We start from the raw sequence: 25372 nt of genomic DNA on the forward strand, positions 1-25372 counted from the left end.
CAGTACTCCAGCTGAGCCTGCACCATTTATTTATATAATGGCATATTATTCTCCTTCCTATCCCTTATGAATCCTAATATCTTGTTTACTTTTTTGAATGCAGTTGTAAAGTGAACAGAGGTCACAATGATGCCCAGGGCTCTTTCCTGAGTTGTTACAGTTGATTTAGAGCCTTAGTAAGGTGTATGAATAGTTACTTAGCATTTATTGACACTGAATTTCACTTGCCATTGTGTTGGCCATTCACCTAGCTTGGTTAGGACTCTCAATCTCCTCACAGCCTTCTCTGATTCTGACAAACCTAAATAACTATCACTTGAAAATTCTGCTACCTTTACAGAGCATTTAAAAAATGGTGGACCAAATATAAAACCTTAAAGAACCGCACAGCTAATCTGTTTGCTATAATGAAAACTGGCTATTTAATCCTAGTTTCTGCAGCTATAGTAAGAGCACTTCAAAGTTAGACTTTCAAAATGTGAACATAAGTCCGCTTAAGTTTCACTTTCTTCTACGCCAGGGGTCGGCAACCTTTGGCACGTGGCCCGTCAGGGTAATCCATTGGCGGGCCACAAGACATTTTGTGTACTTTGTCCGTCCACAGGCACCGCCCCCCAGAGCTCCCTGTGGCCATGGTTTGCCATTCCCAGCCAATGGGAGCTGTGGGAAGCGGCAGCCAGCACGTCCATGTTCTACGCATTAGCTAATCAGATATAAATATTTAAGTAGGACCTTGTTCCTTCCAAGTCAACCTTCTTTACTTTTTTACTGCAGCAAAGATGCAATTCTGAATTTGCAACATTGTCCAGACAGGAGATCTAATGTCACAAAACATGTTTTCACTACAGGATCAGGTAACTGCAGTGTAAGGGAGACAGATCTGTTTCAAGCATGAGTATCTATAGTATTAACAAAGAACACTGAAAATGAATGAGCAAGAAATACTACTCTATCAAACAATGCCACAACTACCACTAGACAAGATTTACACCTAGAAGCAATATGGTCAATACAAAACATCTTACAGTTCTTTGCCAGATCTTGAGTTCATGGTTCAGTTTCTCCTAATAAAACACTGTAAGTAATGAAGGAAAAGGCCAGAACTGGGAATTCAGATTCTGGCAGGATAAAGCATTTCCGTTCACCTTTAAACCTCTGAGTTTTGCATGTACAATAGATCACTGTGAGTTAATTTCTGATTTTTTTTTTTTTAAATTAAGAAACATTTCCTTGTGGACTAAGAGCTTTAATATACAATTTCAGCTAAGTTATCAACAGTTGGTGGAAAAAATGCCTGTATTTATCCACGTAAATAGACCCAGTATATGTTCCGATATTAACTACTGAGATGAACATAGTATAAGAGAAAAGTGCCAATACCGAGTGTCCCTTTAAATGGAACTGGTAGAATGCACTGCTATAACAAGATAGAATGCACCATAATGGTTTGTAGTACCTAAGTGTGTGCCCTTGGTCCTCTAGATATACTCCATAATCCTTTGAAATCTGGTGTGTCAAATCTGAAAGAAGTGGGATCTTCATTGGTCCAAGTCCTCCTTGTTTTCGTGGAGTATTAATCCTTTGACAAACAAAAGAGAAGCACGTTTATTCTTCCGAGAGATTTTTATTCCACGTACAAGTTAACTTTTGCATGCAGCTTTTTTGCAGAAGGAATATCTATATTTGTTTTTCTTTTTCCTACTCATTTGCTCCAATCGGCTTCCTACACTCTTTCAATGTGTCCATTTATAGTTGCCTTAATCTCCTCTTCATGCCTCCTTCCATGCTTAATTTACACTTGAAACACCCCCCTTCTCTCTGTGTGGCCAAATTACCAGGGTGGATTTGCTTTAAATAAATCACTAGTCAGGAAGACTCAGTTTAATCATGGGTTTTCTACATAAAAGTGCCTTCTTGTTGGTTGTTATAACCTTAATACATATTCTTTACAACTCAGAGATAGATGTAGGTTTCAGTTTTAGAAGGTACACACTATACATTTTTAAATAGTGATTAATTTTGAAAACTTTTCAGATTAGTTTTACAGCTATATCAGAAAATGAATGACTGTTTGGTTATTTCGTTTACCAAAGGTAATTGAAGCAGATATTTATGAAGTAATTGGGAGGTGAACTGTCTCCAATTCAACAGGTTAATCATTAATATTTGGAGGATTTTCTTGCCATGCTGTATTAGAAGAACACCACGAGACAGACATTTTAATTGTTTTATTTAACTAAAACAACAACGTTATGTATTCTGGATTTTTTTCTTCAAGAGCAAACATACAATATTTTAACAGAACAAGCATATGTCCCTTGCTTCTCACATTTATCTCCAAACTACTTCTCCTTGTCCAGATCTAGTCCGCCCCCAATAATCTTCTATTCATTGAACTTTTTGAAACTTTGCACTTTTAGAGAGAGGTAAGGGATTGACTCTGTGTACATAAATTTGCAGAGGGACAATAGAGTTGAGGTCTGTTATTTCTCACCTCTCTATATTATTTATTTATTTTAAAAATATTTTTGCTGTTAACAAGCACATTGCCTCTGGGGACACACATCCACAGTTTGAGAACAGCAAAACTAAGCATCTCTGATGGTATCTTCTAGACTGAGCACTGCGTCCCATTGGGTAGAAAGAAAGATTAACCTAAATAATCTATACAGAAGCCTGTGGAACCCCATAAAATTGGGTCTCTAATCCATGAACTACTAGAACTTATTTACAAAACTTTTCTTAAACATTACATGAATATGTTGTCTCATCCTATAGAATTAGAATTTATAATCGCTATTTCATGATGAGATATCTTTGAGCTATAATGTATCTTAATTGAAACTATCTTTAGGTTTTTTTTTCCTCAAAGCATTTTATCAAAAAAATCTGATTTAAATTTTTTTTATCATTGATTTTTATCCACCCTGCAAACTACTGTCTTTCTTTCAAACTCCACAATTAAAAACAACAAAACCCCAGTGAAGATTTTTTTGATATTAATCCACCATAGAAAGTTTGATGAATAATTTGTAACGAACAATTTATTCTAATGGTAACACCAAAGTCATCACTTTTACTTTGACACCTTCAACAATAAACTTAATTTTTGAATCTTACCGTTAGTTTTATTACTTACCAATTTTTATGCAACATAGCAACACACCTCATACCTTATCATTCAATATTTAATTGACTATATTAGTGCATCAGATGGAGTATGTGAATTTGGAGAAGCAACCCATAATCTCATATGTATCCAATAATTTCCTATAAAAGACACATGGGTAGGCTACATACCATGCTAAGTGAGTGAACTGTGAGTCAACAGAACATGCTACCACTTCCGTGTTTATTGCTCTGAATTCTTCAATTCTGTCACTGAAGGCGATAATTTCAGTTGGACACACAAATGTGCTAAAAATTTGAAAACAAAATAAATTCAGAATTCTCAGAATATCCAGGAGTGATTTCTCAGTCAGCTCAATACATAGCTAAATTAGTTTCTACAGAGAAGCTAGATATTGTTTGCAGTAAATAAAATAGATAAATTGTGAATTACTTAGCACAACTATTGGTTTTTATTTAGATGGAATCCAATATATACAATTTAAAATAATTTACATTTTACAAGTAACTGTGTTCCTAACAGCATTCATAAATACATTCACAGATGGATTACCTATCGTCAAACCCTTTGCAAGTGGTTTGTGAATAATAAGATTGAAAATGCAATCTGTGTTGACTTAGTAATATTACAATTTACAGTTTAGCTACATGTACAATTATTCACTGATTTTAAAACTGTACAGGAATTATTGGATTAAAGTATAATACTTTAATCCAGTAATTGCAGAGAAACAGATGTCATGATTTCCTGGAAAATAGTGATGCAAGTTGTAGCTATTTTGCATTTGACCTCTTCTTGCTTCTTCTAGGCACAAAATTAAACTTTAGATCACAATTGTTCAAGCTTTGAGGCTAGGAGGAAAATAAGCCATGATTCCAGTTATTTTCACTATCAGAGCAGCTGTCTCTAATACTTACCCTTTGTTTGTAAAGTGCTTTGAGTTGACTGATGAAAAGTGCTACATGAGTATTATTAATATTACTAGTTTACTGTATGTTTTGTTCATTTCAAGAAAACACGGGGCTTGATTCTCCTCTCATTACACTGGTATATATCAGGAGTAACTCCATTTACTGCAGTAAAGTTACAATAGTGTAATGACAGTTAATAATTTAAGTTAAATGTATCCCATAACATCCTTGAAATGCTGTAAGAGGAAATCAGTCTCCCTAAAAATGTCTTCCAGAGCGTATGAAGTAAAGAGATAAGAGATACTCTTTCCTGTATGCATTTTCCATTTGCAGCAATGAGTTGTATGGTAGCAAGGAATGTAAACATTCCCCAGTAAGATGCTACAGAATTACAAAATGTCAAGTGCAGTTGCAATCAACATCTTAACGTTCCTTGACTCTAAACACGCTTCCAAAATTCGGAAGGTGGAGAGGGGGGAGGATATATTTTGATATGTCTGCATCAGTTTTACTTACAAGTCAAGAGGATAGAAGAAGAAGACAAGATATTTTCCTTGATAATCTGTTAATTTCAGCTCTTTAAATTCTCCATTGATTACTGCTGTTCCTTCCCAATAAGGTGCCGGCTTGGAAACTAGAAACATAAAATATAGATACAAACTGAAGCATGTGTACATAAACGAGGCTGTTCAGCAGGTAACATATGTCCAAGGACAGTTTTCCTCTCTGGATGGATGTCTGTGGTTCCTTACAGTAAAAAACACTTTGTAAGACCCATGACTTACACAATCAAACTTTATTAATTTCAGCCTTTCACAGGAGGAAAGGACACCAAACATTGGGATCATGCTGTGTTTAAAAAAATGTACATTTCAAGATGCATACATAACTTAATAGATTTGTGTTCACAAATTTCTGAACCATTTGAAATATTGCCAAGGATACGGCCGCATGAGAGAAAATGCTGCACATACTTACCTGGACCCCCTTAACACATTACAAGATTACTACTGGCTGATGACAGCTCATAAATTAGGATGCTGATTTGCACTGAATGATGTATGGCTACTGAGTTATAGATTTCAGCAAATTATAGTTTGCTATAAATAATTTACATGCCATGAGTAAAGAGTGGTTCAATTACACATTATGTTTACTCCTTAGCAAAAAAGGTTTTCTAAAATTTAATTCTGCAGGAACACATGACAGAAGATGTGTTCAGGGCACAAATGCTTAAAATCTGTAGGTTGTCTGTTACTGCAACCCATTTATAAACTAACTCAGTGGTTAATGCACAAAAATATTCGGACTACGCAGCAGAAAAAGATTAAGGATCTGTCTACAGAAGCACTTTTGTCGGTATAACTTATGTTGCTCAGGGGTGTGAAAAAACACCCCTCTGAGAGACGTAAGTTACACCAACAGAAATGCCAGTGTGGACAGCGCTATGTCGGGGGAGAGACTCTCCTGATGGCATAGCTACCACCGCTCATTTGAGGTGATTTAGTTATGTTGATGGGAGAACTCTCTCCCATCAGCATAGAGCAGCTACACAAGTGATCTTACAGCAGCACAGCTGCATTGGTACAGCTGTGCTGATGTAAACTTGATAGTCTAAACAGGGCCTAAAACAACATTAGTGAAATTGCACTATGGACATGCTTACAGGAGATATAACACTTACTACTCTACCACAGACTAATCCGGAATGCTGGAGGTTTTCAAATGGTAAGTACAGTGAGGTAGCATTTCTCAATATCAAAGCACATAACGCTGAGCATTCCATGCCTGAGGGCAGTGTGTTGGTGATCCAGTATCAAACTGAAGGGATTTAAACATGACTGAAATGTCAAGCATATATTGCTGGGTAAGTTACTATGCTGCTCAAAGCAATGTTTGGAATTGATTTAAAGGAGAATGATAGCATGCTGATTAATATTAGACAATTATTGTCAACAGCACAGTATCTGTTATAAGTAGGCTTATATGCAGTGTTGTAGCCATGTTGTGGTCCCAGGATATTAGAGAGACAAAGTGGGTAAGGTAATATCTTTTACTGGACAAACTTCTGTTGGAAGACAAGCTTTAGATCTTCTTCAGGTCTGGGAAACTAACTCAGGGCAGGTCTACACTACAAATTTACATTAGTGTAGCTGCACCAATGTGCACATCTCTGAAAGATGCTCTAAGACAGGGGTCTCAAACACGCAGGCCGCATGCCCCCCCCCCCCCGCCCTCTCCCATTGTTTACGTAGAGCGGCTCCGGCCCGGCGCACACCGGGGGCAGGGCAGGCTCCCGGCCTGCATGCCCTGCCCCCGCGCCGCTCGGGAAGCGGTGCGGGGGCAGGACAGACAGGCAGAGAGCCTGCCCTGCCCCCGGTGCATGCCGGGCCGGAGCCCGCCCCCGAGCCCCTCCTGCAGTTGAACCCCCTGCCCTGAGCCCCTTGCCGCACCCTGACCCCCTGCCACACCCCTCACACACCCCAACCCACTGCCCTGAGCCCCCTGGCGCACCCTAACCCTCTGCCATACCCTGCACCCTGACCCCCTGCCCTGAGTCCCCTGCTGCACTCCGCACCTCTCCTGCACCCCAACCCCCTTCCCTGAGCCGCCTGCCGCACCCTGCACCCAACCCCCTGCCACACCCCTCCTGCACCCCCTGGGGGGAGGGGGAGGCAGAGTTGTGGGGGATATCGGGGAAGGGGTTGGAATGGGGGAGAGGAAGGGGTGGAGCAGGGGGCAGATGTCAGTAATGCAGCCCTCAGGCCAATGTACTAGTCCTCATGTGGCCCTCATGGTCATTTGAGTTTGAAACCCCTGCTCTAAGAGGATGGGAGAGAGCTCTCCTGCCGACATAATGCTGTCTACATGGCAGTGGTGGGCAACCTGCGGCCCATCAAGGTAATCCACTGGCGAGCCACCAGTTCGTTTATATTTGCATGGCTGCCCGCAGCTCCCAGTGGCTGTAGTTTGCTGTTCCTGGCCAATGGGAGCTGCAGGAAGCGGCAGCCAGCATGTCCCTGTGGCTTGCGCTGCTTCCCACAGCTCCCATTGGCTGGGAATGTCGGACTGCAGACACTGGGAGCTGCGGGCAGCCCCAAATGTAAACAAACTGTCTGGCGGCCCGCCAGTGGATTACCCTGACAGGCCGCAGTTTACCCACCACTGCTACGTAGGGTTAAGGTCAGTATAACAACATTTCTCAGGGGTGTGGATTTTTCACACCCCAAGTGATGTAGTTATATCGAAGTATGTAGTGTAGACCAAGCCTCCGCGTGTCACTGCTAAATACAAGGTGGAACAGATTGAAATGTGTGGTGACTACTTATTCTAAACAAGGGTCCACTCAAGATGAAGTGGCCCGTTAACACCCCTCCAATCACAGCGAAGAAAAGGGGGGGAGGGAGAGAATGTTGTAATGAGCCATAAACCCAGTGTCTATATTCAGTCCATGAGTTTTAGGCATGTCTACACTACAACTTAAGTTGACCTAATATAGGCTGACTTACAACCACTGCAATAATTATTGCAGTGGTTAATGTCCACACTACCCTCCTTCTGTTGGTGGTGCATGTCCTCACCAGGAGTGCTTCCAGGGACTTAAGAGGGCCAATGAGGGGGGCTGAGAGCAGGGAGTCGTGAAATTGACAAGAATGGCAGCCAATGTAAGTAACCCGCAATGTCTACAGGGTCACTGCATCACCCTAAATACACCAACATAAGCCCTATGCCTCTCATAGAAGTGGAGTTATGTCAGTGTAGTAGAGCACTTACATACTGGTGGGAGCAAATTGGTGGGAGCAAGACTGTAGCGTAGACACTGTTGTAATTAGGTTGATGTAAGCTGCCTTATCTCAAACTAACTCTGCAGTGCAGACCAGGCTTGTCTGGCAAAGTTATGAATTTAAGGTCCCAGGTTTGTCTTTTGAAATGTTGTGCAGTTTTCCTTTGAGGATGAAGACTGATAGAGTGACCGCTGACCTATCAGTCCTCATCCACAAAGGAAACCTGCACAACACTTTCAAAAGATGAGCCTGGCACCTTAAATTCATAACTTTGCTAGACATGGACTGAATACAGACACTGGATTTATAGCTCATTACAATAATCTATAAGCATTTACAACCCCCCTAGCTGCTTTCTCCCCGTCTCCATTTCCTCCCTCTGATTGGAGAGGTGTTTAGCATAAGTAGTTAACAATCTGTTCCACCTTGTCCTCAGTGATACCGAGTTAGTTTCCCAGACTTGAAGAGCTCTGTGCAAGCTCAAAAGCTTGTCTCCCTCACCAAAAGAAGTTGGTCCAATAAAAGATATTACCTCATCCACCTTGTTTTGCTAATAAGTAGGCTTGGCAGAGTTTGATTTTTATTTTTTATAATTTTGATATCTGCTTAAGCATATTTTTAGATTTTTTTAATTGATTTTAAACTTTCACAGTTATAGGAAATTATGGGTGAGGATATCACAGAACTATTTGACAGCAGATGTTGAAATTCAAAAAGTTAAAGCTTTTGTCAACATCACATCAAAATATACTAAGTTAATATCCTTAGAGTTTGATTTAAGTTCTCAAGCAGCATTTTTCTTACTCTGCCTATCTGTAAATTTTGATTATTATTGACAGAAATTTTTGTTAGTTTGTATGTATGGTGAAATTGACTTTTACCGACATTTACCAATTAAAGATCAAATCCTTACTAGCCTAGTTATAAGATACCTACATTAGAACATGAATAATGGCATTAAAAACTTGCAGTCTTTTTTTAATTTTTATTAGCACAGCCCACAAATTCTGATATACATACCAAAGTCTTTCTCTAGTAACTTATACTGTACAAATTTTTATAAATTACCCATACACACCAACCATTACAAGATGTTTCATTTGACAAGTCTAGTTTATTTTATTTATGGTAGCACTTTGCTGTCAGTATTTTGTAAAATTCTTCACTATGAAACCTTGAGACTTCTCAGTAATATTCTTCTACTGAATCTCTGGAGATAAGAGGGAAGACGCTATCTATTTCCAAGTGTGGGCAAGCTCTACGTTTCTATTTAGAGCTGGTTGGGAATTTTCTGACAAAACATTTTTTTGTCAAAATGCTGATTTGTGGAAAGCAAAACTGTCTGTGGGAAAGGGTTGGTTTCAATGAATCTCCTGATTCATTTTTTTTTCTGAAAACTTGGAAATTTTTGATGCTTCTCAAAAGAAATTTCAGTTTGAAATGACTGAATTTTTTGTTAACTTATTCCAAAAGTTAAAGGCTGAACTCTAAACACAATGTTTTGATTGATCAAATTAAAAATTTTTTGATTCCTTATTGGTGAATGCCATTTTTTCCATGCTAAATCTGGATAAAAAGATAATCTCAAACTTTTGTGGAACAGAAAAACCTTTCCTGCCCAATGTTCTACTGTAGATTACTGTAACTGGGAATCTCACTTGACTACAAAACTGTTGAAAATTTCACCAGGTGACCATTTTAAACAGGGTCAGAAAAACCCTTAACTGTAACAATTAAAATTATCTGCCCCTGAATCGCCAATGTAATCAATTCACATGAGAGCTCTCTGAACATAGCTAACAAAAAAGGGAAAAAAAACCAGAATCACAAACAAGACTGTTAAGTCTAATTTCAGGAGACTTTTGCTGCAGTTAACTTTTTGGTCCTATCCTACCATTCTTTTGTACACAGAACACTTACAGAAGCCAAAGTAGTACATATAGCTCACTAGTCAGTGTGACCTTTTAGTTCATAAAATATTTTAAATCTTAATCAGAACCCCAAAGTATTCTGTATATTATTTACATTACTTCTCTTCCCTCATTCTTTACTACTACCCCTTCAATGAAAACAGCACCTTTTGTTAAAGAGTTCATCTGTTACTCTGCTACTGATTCCCTTCCTAAGCTCTCCATGGTAGTACAAATGCCAGCCATGACAAATGATTGTCACCACAAATTGAAGAGACTTTCATTGGGGAAGGAGGGGGAGAAATGCAAGAACAGATGAAGATCTTCATTTAATATTCACAATTATCTAATAAAACTATACAAAGTTCAAAACTGAATCTTGAAAAACAGTGTGTCTGACCCAGTTTAAAACCCTATTAAGTTTTGTTCTGCAGAGGCCCTCCATTAGGCAGAAATCTGTCTATGTCCATCCATCGTATTGCTTGATAACTGAAGTACCCCCTCTGAATAAAGCTGAGTCTGTAACAAAATAAGTAACTGAGTAAATATACTTTTCTATTTATTCAGTGATAAACAGAAAAGTGATCTAGAGTTGCGCTCCAATTATGCCACTGGCTTTGGATAGGGTGGCTGCTGTGGAGCTTCAGTGAGTTAATTTAGGCTGTGTGTGACTATAGGAGTGTGGCTGCACACAGCAAGCTACAGAAGCAGAGGTTTAGAACTTCCATAACACAACTGGGGGTAGGCACAAATTCCAATAGTCTAATGTGCATCACAAGCAACCAAAATATCCAAAAGGATTCCAACATATTGGAATCTAGGACTAAAACTGTAATTTACTCCTATTTAGAGAATCTCCCTTTATTTAAAAAAAGAGTTTAATGGGGTGTACACTATCTAGTTCTATAGAGGGGGGGTTAATGAATGGCATATTCCTCATTGCTAGTAGCTGTCCATTGGCATGGTTTTTGAGTCCCTAAACAGGCTCCCTTTGCTTTTGACAACATTTTTTTCCAAACTATAGTTTAACTTATGACTGTTATCTATTTACAACGAGGGGAAAAGGCAGAAACTTGGGCCATGGTACTAAATACCTCCCCCAATCCTGTGAAAATCCTCAAGCAGGGTAAATTCTGATTTTCAGATTATTTAAACTTGGCAGTGAGGGAGCTGCTTAGGGCTCTCTGCACACTTTAATCCAATAGGATTTGTCTGACGTGGCCTTCTCCCCTAGCAGCAGTGAACTGTGCATCTGGCTCAGAACAGCAAACAGTGGGAGCAAAGTGAAGTGACCACAGTTTAAGACTGCAATAATCCCCCCTCCCCCTCTGCATACACAGGCTGCCACTAAACCAAACAAGGTGCACTATAAGCAATAGCTGTGGGTTAGGCCGCCTGGGCCACTTTTATCCTCATCGCAAAAAGGGCTCCCCGGAAGGCCGCTTTGCTGAGATGCTGCGCAAAGGCCTGTGCTGGGGGGCGGGCAGACAACCCCCTTTACAAGCGTTCATGCAGCTGGATGCTGCCTGCCCTGCAATGGAGGGATCGCTGCCTGCCCTGCAATGGAGGGATCGCTGCCTCCACTGCACAAGTGGGGGGAAACTGAGGCCGGGGGGAAGCAGCAGACACACCCGGCCCCACAGCTGGGATCTCTGCTCCTGACGGGCCCACACGGAAACCCCACTCTCTGGACCCTTTTGCTGGGGGGTGGGAGGCGGTGTCAGCCTGTGGCCACAGTCACCCTGCACCCGGGAGAACGGCGGAATAAGAGGGGACAGGGCAGGAGGGGCGGGCACTGAGCGCCACTGATTGCAGCCCTGCAGCAGGAGGGGACGGGGCTGCGGTGGGGAGACGGGAAATTGTTCAGCAACATCCCTAACCCGTCCGCGCCGCTACCTACTCTTGGCCTTGCTGAGGTGCAGGGAGTGGTCGGAGACGGGCACGCGCGCCGCCTCCCCGGGGTAGACCTGGCCCCCCGCGTAGTAATGGCACTTCTCCTCCGCGCGCGCCTGCTCCTGGGCCGCCGCGGGCCCCGCCAGCGCCAGCGCCCCGCACAGCGCCAGCCACCGCCGCGCCGCCTCCATGGCCGCCCGAGCAACTGCACGTCCCCCGGCCCGCGCCCGGGAACAGCCAGCGCCGGGGCCCACAAGGGGCGGGGCTCTGCCCACACACACACCCCGCCCCTTCACATTGTTCCCCCACTGCCCTGCGCCCTTCCACATACACCCCCTCCCCTGCTACACGTACACACACGGCCCCCTTCCCTCACGCTGCTCGGCCCGCCCTTCTCCTTCCCTCCACTTCCCTCACACTGCCCAGCCCGCCCTTCCCCTTCCAGCCCAGACACACACAGCCCCTTCCCTCCGCTTCCCTCACACTGCCCTGCCCGCCCTTCCCCTTCCAGCCCAGACACACACAGCCCCTTCCCTCTGCTTCCCTCACACTGCCCTGCCCGCCCTTCCCCTTCCAGCCCAGACACACACAGCCCCTTCCCTCTGCTTCCCTCACACTGCCCTGCCCGCCCTTCCCCTTCCAGACCAGACACACACAGCCCCTTCCCTCCGCTTCCCTCACACTGCCCAGCCCGCCCTTCCCCTTCCAGCCCAGACACACACAGCCCCTTCCCTCCGCTTCCCTCACACTGCCCAGCCCGCCCTTCCCCTTCCAGCCCAGACACACACAGCCCCTTCCCTCCGCTTCCCTCACACTGCCCAGCCCGCCCTCCGACTTCCAGCCCAGACACACACAGCCTCTTCCCTCCGCTTCCCTCACACTGCCCTGCCCGCCCTTCCCCTTCCAGCCCAGACACACACAGCCCCTTCCCTCCGCTTCCCTCACACTGCCCAGCCCGCCCTTCCCCTTCCAGCCCAGACACACACAGCCCCTTCCCTCCGCTTCCCTCACACTGCCCTGCCCGCCCTTCTCCTTCCAGCCCAGACACACACAGCCCCTTCCCTCCGCTTCCCTCACACTGCCCTGCCCGCCCTTCCCCTTCCAGCCCAGACACACACAGCCCCTTCCCTCCGCTTCCCTCACACTGCCCAGCCCGCCCTTCCCCTTCCAGCCCAGACACACACAGCCCCTTCCCTCTGCTTCCCTCACACTGCCCTGCCCGCCCTTCCCCTTCCAGCCCAGACACACACAGCCCCTTCCCTCCGCTTCCCTCACACTGCCCAGCCCGCCCTTCCCCTTCCAGCCCAGACACACACAGCCTCTTCCCTCTGCTTCCCTCACACTGCCCTGCCCGTCCTTCCCCTTCCAGCCCATATGGACACTGCCTCCTTCCCACTGCTTCCTTCACATTGTCCTCCTCTCCTCACACATCCTGTACCCCTTGCCATTGCTGCCCCCACTGCCCTGCCCTCCACACCCCATCAGCCTCAGCTCCCAACAGACACACAACAGCCCCCTCCCACTGCTTCCCCCTGCCTTGCCTTCCTCTCCTCTCCCCTCCCATACACACACTGCCTTTGTCCACTCCTTTCCCCACATTGCCCCTCTTCTTCTGCCACACACACACACACAGCCCCTTCCCACTCCCCCCCTACACACTCCTCTCCCCTCCACCACACATGCACTGCCCTCCTCTCCCCTCCCACCATACACACAGGCACATGCTGCTCCCTCTCTTCCTTCGCCTCCAGCTTCTTCCTTTCCACCTATCCAGTCTCAAACATCAAATGTACTGGCCAACTATCCTGAAAAACTGCTATTTCTAGATCCTTGTGCCACCATTGACAACAGTCAATGATTCATTTCAATGAGACTTTGTTGGCATGACAAGCTATACAAGTGTTGTGAAAGTGTATGTTTTTTTTTTTTAAGCCCGAACCCTCAAGCGTTTGTCAGAGTGGCAGTGCATCTATGCTCAGGCTACACACTGGCTGGGGTTTCTTCTTCCAACATCCATTTGTAAGCAGTGTGCATTCCTGATATGGTGGCACCTCACAAAGTTATAGTGAGTGCACAGTGCACAGATCAGGGACTCCCCATGTAACATAAGGGATGCTAAAACACACATAAAAAGGCACAGAGATAGATCCAAATCTTGCTGCACAGACCTATGTGGTGTATTGTAAAGCAATGATTCTCAACCAAGGATCTGAGGCCCGCTGGGGAGCCATGAGCAGGTTTCAGGGGGGCCACCAAGCAGGACTAGCATTAGACTCACTGGGGCCCAGGGCAGAAAGCCAAAGCCCTGTCGCATGGAGGCGGAGGAGTGGGGATGTGGTGCGCTCGGGAGTGGGGGAGGAGGACATGGGGCAGGGGGTGAGGGGAGCTTGGCTGCCAGTGGGTTCAGAGCACCCACTAATTTTTCCCCATGGGTGCTCCAGCCCTGGAGCCATACCATGCCACCATTCCTTCTGCACTGCCTTCAGAGCTGGGTGCCTGGATGACAAAGGGTGCAGAGGAGCCGATGACACAAGAATCAAGGAGAGAAAATAGGAGGATAGCCAGTGAAATATGGCTATTTAATGGACTTTTCTGGAGATGTAAACCACAGTACTGTATCCAGTACAATGTCTCCCAATCACTGCAGGATTAGGGTAGAGGAAAAATCTTTTTCTTTAAAGTTTCCGTACATTTGTTCATTTCATACTAAAATATAATTTGTTGATTTCTATTAACAGGGTTCCTTAATAATACAGAAGACAAAGTAGACATAGTTAATGACTTTTGTTGATTTATTTAAAAGTTGTTATTGCAATGTGGCATACCTGGTTGCTAAGTATTGGTACAATATAATACCACAGTTATTGTTATTTTGACTGAAACTAAGAATGGTTGTAGAGAATGTGTGTGTGTTGGGGGAAGGGTGTTACAAGAGGGCGGGAATGAGGGAGGTGTGAGAATAATATTCTGTAATAACACTTGGTAGAAAGCCAGAGCAAAGGTGGATAGGTCTGTAGCTAGAGAATATATTCAGACATGTATTTTAATTTTTTTTGCTGCAGTTGCTCTAAAATTATTTTTCTACACAAACTACTACTATATAAATGCTGTAGAATATGTGGTTGTAAATATCACTGGTACGTACATTAGGTACGTACAACTGGTACGTACAATAGGCTACTCTTTTTTTAAATAAACTTGTTAGGACTGAATGTGCAGCGGTATTATGGTAATTGGTAATGACTAAGGATACGATTCTGTCACGGTGGTCACAGGTTCCTTGACTTTCTGGGACCTCCGGGATTTCTTCTGGGGCAGGGCAGAAGCAGCTGTCAGCCCTGGGGCTGATGGAGCGGTGGCTGCCAAAACAGCTGATCAGTGACCAGTTCCAAGCCATGGAACAGATGACTGGCGGTCAGCCCCAGGGCTGCTGGAGTCAGTATCCAGCCCTGGAGCAGCAGCCCCTGGAACAGCTGTAAGCCCCAGCAGTGCTCTGTTTGTCCCTCCTCCCCAGGGTATTTTTAGTAAAAGTCAGGGACAGGTGGTGGGCTTGCCTGAATTTTTGTTTATTGCCCGTGACCTGTCCCTGACTTTTACTAAAACTACCTGTGACAGAATCTTAACTTGAGTAATGACAATAATACTGCTGCACATTCAAAGTCAAAACAAGTTTAACATTTAAAATTAAATCATTGCTTGAACCCTGGCACCTCTTTCATTACAAGTTAAACACTGCCTCTAGCTCCCACAAATGCCCCTTTTCTCTGCTTCCACAACTCCTCAGTCAGCTATCAGATGTTGATTGGTAGATGATTTCCCATCAAGGTCTGACTTTCCAAGTTCTCAGCAGCTGAACCTCTGTTTGTTTTTTGTTTTGTTTTTGGCTAGTATTAACACTCTAACAGACTAACTGAGAAGGAGCAGAATTGAAGGTGGTGAAGCATATGTGTATTGTCAGATAATTTATGTTAGAGAAATATCACAAATTCAATATCTGATAATTAAAGATAATATATAATAAATTACGTGGGCCACAGGAAAAGCAACATTTTATTCACTCAAATAATTTCATTCCTTGACCTGCCACCCCCTTAATAATAATAAAAATAAAAAATTCTGGGAAAAATAATTCTTTATAGGATCACCTATCCAGGAAGCATCTAGCTTCTCCTCCAGGTTTTGTTAAAGTACCCACTTAAAACCAAGATAGACACACTTATCCCAGTTAAAATGATGGAATTTTGCCAGAAGGAGGGGAAAAAATCTACAGCACCACTATGAAAACTGTTAGCTTTCAGAAAATTTAATTTTCTGTCTCCTGATTTGGCAAGCCAAAATTGGACGGATATAACAAAAAAGAGAGAGAGAGAGAGCTTCACTAATATAATACACATCTTTTACTTTACATCAGTATTAACACATGATCACAGTTAAAAGGATCAGGGCCTATGGATGTTCAGATTTCAATGTGTGTGTGTGTGCGCATGCGTGTAAATCAGAGTTCTCAGGCAATCTGCACAGCAGTGGTGAGGACTAGCAGGAACACTCCTTGTTAAAACAATGAGGAGTCTTTGTGGCACTTTAGGGACTAACAAATTTATTTGGGCATAAGCTTTCGTGGGCTAAAACAGAAGCATTTAATCAGAAGCATCTGATGAAGTGGGTTCTAGCCCGCGAAAGCTTATGCCCAAATAAATTTGTTAGCCTCTAAGGTGCCACAAGAACTCCTTGTTGTTTTTGTTGATACAGACTAACACGGCTACCACTCTGAAACCTGACTCCTTGTTAAGTTTCCTGGTACCCATCTTTCACAGAAAGTGATGCCACACGATAGCAGAAAGCAGCAGCAACCAAATTTAAGAAGGAATCACCCAACTGTGTTTTCCTCCCTGCATAATCTCTGTAAGGTAGCTTCTACAGTCCAGAACTCTGTGTAGCCAAAGTTGGCATACACCAGCCATTTATAAACTTGGACATAGAATTGAAAGATTTTAAAAGGTGTCCCTTAGCTGGCAGTATTAATAGGTCCCTTCTCATATCTATGCCACTCTCTCTAGTGCAGGGGTCTCAAACTCAAATGACCACAAGGGCCAGCAGTGGACTAGCCACGTTCTAACATCAGGGGGAGCATAAAAAAAGGTGCCACCCATTTTGGAAGGATAAAAATGCCCCGGATGTGATTAATTAAAAAAACTGTCCACACAGCAGCCAGGTCATTTTGAAAACAAAATTCAAAATGTCAGAATTTCTGGAAATTCTGAATTTTCACCAGCTCCAGGTGAAATTCTTCACTGAAAAATAAATTCCCCCAAAAATCTCTATTCAGAAACATCCCAATATTTTGCTTGGGCCTCTTTTCATTGAACAGAAACATTTAATTTTGGTTTGTGTAGTCAAAATGAAACATTTCATTTTCAGTCAACATTAATCTGTGTGTCCAACTGAGCAGCCATCGCACCTCAAGGAAGTTATAATTCCAGTTCCCTCATGCTGCCTTTCTCCTTTACGTGCTTTACTCTCTAGCTACACTTTGTCTACCATCATGTGCCACAGTCTCTCCCTGTGACTGAGCCACCACAGTGCATCCTAAGACTCCCATCAGGCATGGACCATGGCAAGACATGTAACTGGCAAAAAAGTTAACAACCTTCTTCCTAAACAGAGATTAACATTATTTTTGGCCAGTGCTGCTATCTAAATATCCAGATCAAGATCCCCAGGTTGTAAACATGAGTAACAAAAGATAGGCATAGTCCTTCAGGTAAAAGAACTTAAATAAATTTGTTAGTCTTTAAGGTGCCACAAGTACTCCTGTTCTTTTTGCTGTAAATCTCGCCACTTCTTAAGAAAAACAGTAAAAGAACTAAAAAAGAGCCACCGTGGCTTAACAACCATGTAAAAGAAGCAGTGAGAGATAAAAAGACTTCCTTTAAAAAGTGGAAGTCAAATCCTAGTGAGGCAAATAGAAAGGAGCACAAACACTGCCAACTTAAGTGCAAGAGTGTAATAAGAAAAGCCAAAGAGGAGTTTGAAGAATGGCTAGCCAAAAACTCCAAAGGTAATAACAAAATGTTTTTTAAGTACATCAGAAGCAGGAAGCCTGCTAAACAACCAGTGGGGCCCCTTGATGATCAAAATTCAAAAGGAGCGCTTAAAGATGATAAAGTCATTGCGGAGAAACTAAATGGATTCTTTGCTTCAGTCTTCACGGCTGAGGATGTTAGGGAGATTCCCAAACCTGAGCTGGCTTTTGTAGGTGAGAAATCTGAGGAACTGTCACAGATTGAAGTGTCACTAGAGGAGGTTTTGGAATTAATTGATAAACTCAACATTAACAAGTCACCGGGACCAGATGGCATTCACCCAAGAGTTCTGAAAGAACTCAAATGTGAAGTTGCGGAACTATTAACTAAGGTTTGTAACCTGTCCTTTAAATCGGCTTCGGTACCCAATGACTGGAAGTTAGCTAATGTAACGCCAATATTTAAAAAGGGCTCTAGGGGTGATCCCGGCAATTACAGACCGGTAAGTTTAACGTCGGTACCGGGCAAATTAGTTGAAACAATAGTAAAGAATAAAATTGTCAGACACATAGAAAAACATAAACTCTTGAGCAATAGTCAACATGGTTTCTGTAAAGGGAAATCGTGTCTTACTAATCTATTAGAGTTCTTTGAAGGGGTCAACAAACATGTGGACAAGGGGGATCCGGTGGACATAGTGTACTTAGATTTCCAGAAAGCCTTTGACAAGGTCCCTCACCAAAGGCTCTTACGTAAATTAAGCTGTCATGGGATAAAAGGAAAGGTCCTTTCATGGATTGAGAACTGGTTAATGGACAGGGAACAAAGGGTAGGAATTAATGGTAAATTCTCAGAATGGAGAGGGGTAACTAGTGGTGTTCCCCAAGGGTCAGTCCTAGGACCCATCTTATTCAATTTATTCATAAATGATCTGGAGAAAGGGGTAAACAGTGAGGTGGCAAAGTTTGCAGATGATACTAAACTACTCAAGATAGTTAAGACCAAAGCAGATTGTGAAGAACTTCAAAAAGATCTCACAAAACTAAGTGATTGGGCAACAAAATGGCAAATGAAATTTAATGTGGATAAATGTAAAGTAATGCACATTGGAAAAAATAACCCCAACTATACATACAACATGATGGGGGCTAATTTAGCTACAACGAGTCAGGAAAAAGATCTTGGAGTTATCGTGGATAGTTCTCTGAAGATGTCCACGCAGTGTGCAGAGGCGGTCAAAAAAGCAAACAGGATGTTAGGAATCATTAAAAAGGGGATAGAGAATAAGACTGAGAATATATTATTGCCCTTATATAAATCCATGGTACGCCCACATCTCGAATACTGTGTACAGATGTGGTCTCCTCACCTCAAAAAAGATATTCTAGCACTAGAAAAGGTTCAGAAAAGAGCAACTAAAATGATTAGGGGTTTAGAGAGGGTCCCATATGAGGAAAGATTAAAGAGGCTAGGACTCTTCAGTTTGGAAAAGAGAAGACTAAGGGGGGACATGATAGAGGTATATAAAATCATGAGTGATGTTGAGAAAGTGGATAAGGAAAAGTTATTTACTTATTCCCATAATACAAGAACTAGGGGTCACCAAATGAAATTAATAGGCAGCAGGTTTAAAACAAATAAAAGGAAGTTCTTCTTCACGCAGCGCACAGTCAACTTGTGGAACTCCTTACCTGAGGAGGTTGTGAAGGCTAGGACTATAACAATGTTTAAAAGGGGACTGGATAAATTCATGGTGGCTAAGTCCATAAATGGCTATTAGCCAGGATGGGTAAGAATGGAGTCCCTAGCCTCTGTTCGTCAGAGGATGGAGATGGATGGCAGGAGAGAGATCACTTGATCATTACCTGTTAGGTTCACTCCCACAGGGGCACCTGGCATTGGCCACTGTCGGTAGACAGATACTGGGCTAGATGGACCTTTGGTCTGACCCGGTACGGCCTTTCTTATGTTCTTATGTTCTTCTGGCTGATTCCCCCAGACTACCACTATTATTTCTTATTCAAATTAAGAGTAAGACAGCTAAATCACATCTAAGTACCCATCTCTGTTAGAGACTGAGAAGGCTCTCCTCATGTACTGTATAAGTCACATAAAATGGAGATGCAGAACTGTGTATCCTCTGCATACTGAAGGCTCAACAGCCCACTAATGGTGATATATACACTGAACTAGAGGGGTGAGAGAATAGAACCACCTCGTACCCAGCATGAGAATTCCCTCAGTGTAGATGAACGTTTTCCCCAAAGCTGTCTCTGACAGGCTAGAATGGAGCTACTCAAGAGACACTCCTTATGTCCCTGCTCCGGTCCTCAACTGTCAGCAAATGGTGTCTAAAGCTGGTAACATAGATAAAAGAATTAGAATGGGCATCTGAGGCCAGATCCTCAGAGGATGTGAATTGGTGTAGCTCTATTGACTTCAGTGAAGCTACACTGATTATTTGGCCCATTATTTTAAGCCATTCTTAGAAGGACATCAAACATTCACACCAGTGTAGCCTGTGTGTCACATCCAAGCCTAAAAACAGATTGACAGTGACCAAGGAAATCTTTGGACTCTGGGTTTGTCAGAGTTGTCCTTTCCACATAACCTTTCCAATTATAGTCCCAAGAAAAGGGAGATTAGAGACAGAAAATAATGGGCTGAATTATGAGAATCAAGGTTTCTTCAGCAAGGGCCAACCAAAGGAAGGGATTGACAATCTCCTCAAAAAACAGACTCAGTACTTCCCTACTTGATCTTACCAGCCTGGCAGGACACAGATCAAGTCTGCAGGTCATAGCTCAGAGCTCCTCAAGCACCTCTAGCTCCTCTATGAATAACAGAGGCTTATGGTCAAACAGGCAAGATTCACATTTGTCTGTACCAGGCATGACTTTGCCTCCACAGAGATCATAAGTCTGGTCAGATTCCAATTACTCTTTTTCAATAAAGAAAATAGACAACTCCTCACAACAAGAAACATTCAACTGTTTCTGAACAAAGACAACCCCAAGTTCCCTAAGGCTATTCACCAACCTTCACAGTACAGGGGCTCAGCAACGCCCTGGGCAGGTTTGAGCCTGCAGCGGCCCATAGAGCCACTGTCTCTCTCCCTCAGGGAGCAGGAGTGGGATGGACCCAGCCAAGCGCTCACAGAGTCGGGGTTCAGCCTCTCACTCGCCCACACACAGGGCCGGTGCAAGGAAGTTTCGCGCCCTAGGTGAAACTTCCACCTTGCCCCACCCCCCCACCCCGATAACCCCACCCACTGCCCCCCCGTGGCAGCTAACCATGGCCACCTGCCCCTCCCACCCGAGGACCCCCCCCGCTGCAGCTAACCCCACCTGCCGTGGCAGTTAACCCACCCCCACCCGGGGAGCCCCCCCTCGCAGCAGCTACCCCCCCGTGCAAGCCTCCCCTCTATCGCAGCTAACCCGGCCTGGGGAGCCCCCCCGCGGCAGCTAACCCCACCCAGGGAGCCCGCCCCAGCTCTCCTCCGCTGAGCACGCCGGCACTGCTCTAATTCTCCTCCCCTCCCAGGCTTGCGGCGCCGATTGGAGGAGACTTAGAGCAGGGGCTGTGTGCTCAGCGGAGGAGGCAGAGTGGAGGTGATCTGGGGTGGGGAGCAGTTCCCCTGTGTGCCCCCCCTTTACTGCGGGCGGCCCTCCCTGCACCCCCGCTCCCGCCCCAGCTCACCTCCACTCCACCTCCTCGCCTGAGCGGCTTTTAGTCGCCCTCAACCACTAGGCGCCCTAGGCGGCCGCCTAGTTTGCGTAAGTGGCTGCACCGGCCCTGCCCGCACATGTAGCTCTGGCAGGTGCGGGGATCCACCAGCACCTTCGGGGTCTCCTTGGCTGCCACCCCAGCCCCGGCCCTGGCCCCGGCCGCCTTCCCGGGCTCCGCCGCGCCCAGCGGCTTCGTCCCCCTTCCCAGCCACCGCACTCATGATCCTGCCCCTGCCCGTGGCTCCCGAACCCGGCCCTGCTCCCCACACGGCTCCTGCCCGGCCCTGCGCTGACCTTACCCTGCATGGCTCCCTGCTGGCTCCAGGCCCCGCTCTCGCCGCCGGCCGCTCTGACATTCAGACCTCGAGCCAGAGCGTTACAAGCCCCCAGCACGCTCCCCATTGTTTGCTAGGATTTAAAATCCAAGCCGTCCGCTGCTAGGCACCATGGGAATGCCCCCTCCCGCCCGGTTTAAAGGGACAGGCGCGCCCTCTGTGCCGCGAGCTGACAGCGGTGAGCAAAGAGGCGCTTCCAAGGTCTCACCCTGCAACATCGTCCCTGCGTGAGTGTAAAAATTAAAAAGGCGCCACTTTTGGGGAATGTGCTCAGTGGGGGAGTGACTGCTCCCCCTGCTCCCCCTTAGCTACGCTCCTGAGGAGGTCTAGTGCATTGGCCCGAGGGCCGCATCACTGACACCCCCACCCTCACTGTCCCCGCCCCCACTCTGCCCCTCCCCCGCCTGTTCCCACCCCTTCCCTGCCCCTTTCCAGCCCCTTCCCCAAAGTCCCCACCCCAACGCTGCCCCTTCCCTGTCACCAGGGGGTGCAGGAGGGGTGCAGAGTATGGCAGGGGCTCAGAGCAGGGAGTTGGTGTGTGGGGTGCAAGAGGGATGAGAGGTACGGCAGGGGGTCGGGGTGGAGGGTGCAGCAGGTGGCTCAGGGCAGGGAGTGCAGGAGAAGTGTGGGGTGTGGCAGGGGGCTCAGGGCAGGGAGTTGGGGTGCAGGAGGGGTGCGGGGTGTGAGCTCCGGCCCGGCACCGCTTACCTAGAGCGGCTCCAGGGTGGCAGCAGCGCTCATTGGGGCCAGGGCAGGCTCCTGGCCACATGTTTGGGACCCCTGCTCTAGTGGCTGATCCAGTTTCACTCACATCCACACCCACAATACATTACACAGAGACAAAGCTTTCCTCGTGACTGAGGCTGTATCTACGGGAGAAAATTGTAGTGCTGTAATTAAATGAGTTTAGAAACTCATTTAGTTAAACCAGTTAAGGTAAACTGAGGCAAGGTATTCTGAAACCAAAATAAGAGTGTCACACAAGGGGACTTCAGCAATCTAACTAAAACTGACGTAGTCAAAGCGGTACAATTGACTACTGTAAATAAGAAAAAAAAACCCATAAAACTCTTCAGTACAGAGGAATCTTGCATAGTTTTCTCTCTCCCCTTTCCCTCACTCCCGCCTACCTACCAGTCACATGGAGTGAGGTGAGGATTAACGTTTGAAGCACTTAAGACCCTCTGATGGAAGGCTCATATAAGTGCACACAGTTATTAATATTTCACAATTACCTCTGGATCCTAGCTTCCAAAGTCTGGCCCTTTAAATAATTACTTCCATTTGTTTTTTTCTGCCGTTATCTTTTCCCCCATACTTCTTTACTTCCCATTAGCTAGGGCTGTTGATTTAATCGCAGTTAACTCACGTGATTAACTAAAAAAAATTAACTGTGATTAAAAAAATTAATCGTGATTAATTGCATTGTTAAACAATAGAATACCAATTGAAATTTATTAATTTTTTGGATGTTTTTCTACATTTTCAAACATATTGATTTCTATTACAACACAGAATACAAAGTGTACAGTGCTCACTTTATATTATTTTTTATTACAAATATTTGCACTGTAAAAATGATAAAAGAAATCATATTTTTCAATTCACTCATACAAATACTGTAGTGCAATCTCTATCATGAAAGTGTAATTTACAAATGTAGTTTTTTTTTGTTACATAACTGCACTCAAAAACAAAATATTGTAAAACTTTGGCTCCTACAAGTCAGCTCAGTCCTTCTTCTCATTCAGCCAATCGCTAAGACAAACAAGTTTGTTTATGTTTACCAGAGATATTGCTGCATACTTCTTATTTACAATGTCATCTGAAAGTGAGAACAGGCGTTCCCATGGCACGTTTGTAGACGGTGTTGCAAGGTACTTACATGCCAGATATTCTAAACATTTGTGTGCCCCTTCATGCTTCAGCCACCATTCTGGAGGACATACTTCCATACTAATGATGTTGGTTAAAAAAATAGTCTGTTAATTAAAGTTGTGACTGAACTCCTTGGGGGAGAATTGTATGTTCCCTGCTCTATTTTACACGCATTCTGCCATATATTTCATGTTATAGCAGTCTCGGATGATGACCCAGCACATCTTGTTTGATTTATGAACACGGTCACTGCAGATTTGACAAAACACAAAGAAGGTACTAATGTGAGATTTCTAAAAATAGCTACAGCACTCGACCCAAGGTTTAAGAATATGAAGTGCCATCCAAAATTTGAGAGGGACGAGGTGTGGCGCATGCTTTCAGAAGTCTTAAAAGAGCAAGACTCTGATGCGGAAATTACAGAACCTGAACCACCAAACAAAAAAAAAAAGCAACCTTCTGCTGGTGGCATCTGACTCAGATGATGAAAATGAACATGCATTGGTCCGTTCTGCTTTGGATTGTTATCGAGCAGAACCCATCATCAGCATGGTTGCATATCCTCTGGAAGGGTGGTTGAAGCATGAAGGGACTTATGAATCTTTAGCACATCAGGCACGTAAATATCTTTACCAGTTACAACAGTGCCACGCAAACGCCTGTTCTCACTTTCAGGTGACATTGTAAACAAGAAGCAGGCACCATTATCTCCTGCAAATATAACCAAACTTGTTTGTCTGAGCGACTGGCTGAAGTAGGTTTCAGAGTTTTAGTCTTTTAAGGTGCCACAAGTACTCCTCGTTCTTTTGGCTGAAGTAGGACTCAGTGGACTTGTAGGCTCTAAAGTTTTACATTGTTTTATTTTTGAATGCAGTTATTTTTTGTACATAATTTGACATTCGTAAGTTCAACTTTCATGATAAAGAGATTGCACTACAGTATTTGTATTAGGTGAATTGAAAAATACTGTTTCTTTTGTTTCTTACAGTGCAAATATTTGTATTAAAAATAAATAGAAACTGAGCACTGTACACTTTGTATTCTGTGTTATAACTGAAATCAATATATTTAAAAATGTAGAAAAAATCCAAAAATATTTAAATAAATGGTATTCCATTATTGTTTAACAATGTGATTAATCATGATTAATTTTTTTACTCACTTGACAGCCCTACGATTAGCATATTTGCTCCTTCTCTCTTTATCAAACCCTCTTCAATTGCATTCCAGTTTTTTCTCTTGTACCGCTGTCCTAACTGCCACTCTCTCCACTTCCAGCCATGTGCTGGCAGCTCTAGTGTTCATTTACCAAGTAGCAACCCTTCTCATCTAAGACTCCCTGTCTTGCACCACTGATAGCTGTAACACAATGGATTAGCTCCCTAAATTCAGAAGGCAGTGAACCATAGCCCTAACTAATGGATTTCTAACCTCATGCACTGTCTGTCTTAGTCTTCATATGCAATGGCAAATGATGTACTTTTACTCCAAAAATAGCCAGTGCATAAGGGTATAAGTGTACAGAAAAATGGCTTAAGGCAGGCCCTTTATCTATCTTTTGTTTGAGATTGTAAATTCTTTAGGTCTGCAGCTGTCTCTTACTATGTGCTTGTACAGTGGCTACCACAATGGGACCTGTATTGACACCTCTCGATGCTAACAGATTACAAACATTAAACAACAGTATTTGATATGTGGTTAGGGGATCCAAACTCTTGGCTGTGCATATGACAGCCCACAGTGGAGTTCCACCCAGTGCAGGCAGCAGAAAAAGAAAAA

At 44.2% G+C, this 25372-nt stretch overlaps 1 protein-coding gene across 3 annotated transcripts in view; it reads right to left on the reverse strand.

The window, feature by feature from the left end:
• Positions 1-21808, reverse strand: part of PRDX4 (peroxiredoxin 4) — a 28943-nt gene extending 7135 nt beyond the window's left edge. Inside the window, exons 1-4 of one of the 3 annotated variants that reach the window (XM_045009352.1) lie at positions 21680-21808; positions 4558-4675; positions 3301-3417; positions 1457-1579 (exon numbers count right to left, since the gene is read on the reverse strand). In XM_045009352.1, coding sequence (XP_044865287.1) covers positions 1457-1579; positions 3301-3417; positions 4558-4675; positions 21680-21782 — 461 coding nt within the window. In that variant the 5' untranslated portion in view covers positions 21783-21808. Of the gene's footprint in view, positions 1-1456; positions 1580-3300; positions 3418-4557; positions 4676-11636; positions 11897-21679 lie in introns of those variants that run through there. The other 2 variants (XM_045009269.1, XM_045009208.1) reach the window with 2 other exon arrangements.
• Between the last annotated feature and the right edge of the window lie 3564 nt (positions 21809-25372).

This window comes from Mauremys mutica, chromosome 1 (genome assembly GCF_020497125.1).
Source record: "Mauremys mutica isolate MM-2020 ecotype Southern chromosome 1, ASM2049712v1, whole genome shotgun sequence".
Taxonomy (NCBI): Eukaryota; Metazoa; Chordata; order Testudines; family Geoemydidae; genus Mauremys; species Mauremys mutica.